This window comes from Crocuta crocuta, unplaced genomic scaffold (assembly GCF_008692635.1).
Source record: "Crocuta crocuta isolate KB4526 unplaced genomic scaffold, BGI_CrCroc_1.0 scaffold482, whole genome shotgun sequence".
Taxonomy (NCBI): domain Eukaryota; kingdom Metazoa; phylum Chordata; class Mammalia; order Carnivora; family Hyaenidae; genus Crocuta; species Crocuta crocuta.
Window position 1 is genome coordinate 1519786 of NW_027527459.1, and position 1358 is coordinate 1521143.

General features: G+C 53.2%; 1 protein-coding gene across 1 annotated transcript in view; it reads left to right on the plus strand.

Annotated features, from left to right (window-relative positions):
• The first annotated feature begins 1023 nt into the window (after positions 1 to 1023).
• The window catches only part of TEX13D (TEX13 family member D), a 2650-nt gene continuing 2315 nt past the window's right edge, over positions 1024 to 1358 (plus strand). Inside the window, 2 exon segments of the mRNA XM_077763555.1 lie at positions 1024 to 1356; position 1358. The exon segment at position 1358 is cut by the window's right edge and continues 663 nt beyond it. Coding sequence (XP_077619681.1) covers positions 1024 to 1356; position 1358 — 334 coding nt within the window.

The following is a 1358-nucleotide window of genomic DNA, read 5'->3' on the forward strand; positions in this document are numbered from 1 at the left end:
GAGAATCCCAAGCAGGCTCAGTGCTGTCAGCGCAGTGCCCAACCCGGGGCTCCGGGGCTAGATCCCATGACTGTGAGATCACGACGTGAGCTGAAATCAAAAGTCCTACGCGTAGCCGACTAAGCCACCCAGGCGCCGTATGCAGTCATCTTTCAAACCCTGTACTTTAAAAAGAGTTTCAAAATGCATGAATACAGTTTTTATACTTAGTTACCTTTAGCATGTGCTTTGTTTCTTTGTGTGGCTTCCAGTTATTATTCAGCGCAGTTTAAGGCACTTCTTCAGCATTTCTTGTAGGGAAAACCCAGATTACGAGGAACATTTACTCTAACAGAAGAAGAGAGACACCCTCTGAGAACCGTCAATCAGGTAAACGCGAGAGTGAATTTATAGGGCAAGTTCAGGGAATTCATGGCTCAATCACTGGATTTTCTTGGTGACAGGGACTCTAAGTTCATCTGTTCAGAATGACGAAGGAAATGTACATTGTGACTGACTGTATTGAAAGTTTGAAGGAGTACCAAAGAGTTAGGGGAGTTAGAGCTGAGAGAAAAATAGAACTGCACCCAACTATTCAATGCTGACACCCAACTAGGATTTCATTCCGCGATGCTGGGTATTTGTCTTGAAGTTCTTAGAAGCAAATTCTAACACAGGCTCGCTGCAGTACCCTGTGCGGCCATCCAGCCTGTAAGCCAGTCAGCCCTGTAAGCGGCGCTCTTCAGAGGGACGTGGATCCCAGCAGGCCTTGCGAGGTGGCTTAAAGATCGTCTCTGTGACGTGTAACACAGTCGCCTGGTAGGGCTGGTGTGGCGAGGGGATCTGTTTTGCTCTTTGTGGAGAAAGTGAGGTTGTGAGAGAAGAAAGAGGCTGAGAAAGGAGGCCAGACTAGAAAAGGAGTGAAGTAGGACTGACTGGGGAGGTGAGGAGAGGACCTTTACTGGTGGCGGCAGTGACAGCATTGCCTGTGAGACGGCTGCTTAACTGGGCCCGCAGCCGTCCGCTCAGTAGGCCGCAGCGGCCATGGCGGTTGACTTAGGGGACCCCGCCAGCGGGTTCCGCCACACTGAGGTGATCAGGTTCATCAACGATGAAGTCCTCATGAACGGCGGCGGCCCAGATTTCTACGCGGCCTTCCGCTCGCGGCCCTGGAATGAGGTAGAGGACCGGCTCCAGGCGGTCCTGGCCGACCCACAGGTGTCGCACGCCATCAAGAGAGCCTGTACGTGGAGCGCGCTCGCCTTGAGTGTGCGCGTGGGCGCCAGGCAGCGGGAGCAGCAGGGGCACCGGGTCCAGCGACTTCAGGACCAATTGAATGAGCGCAAGATGGCTGCCCGGGGCATGGCTTCCGAGCTACA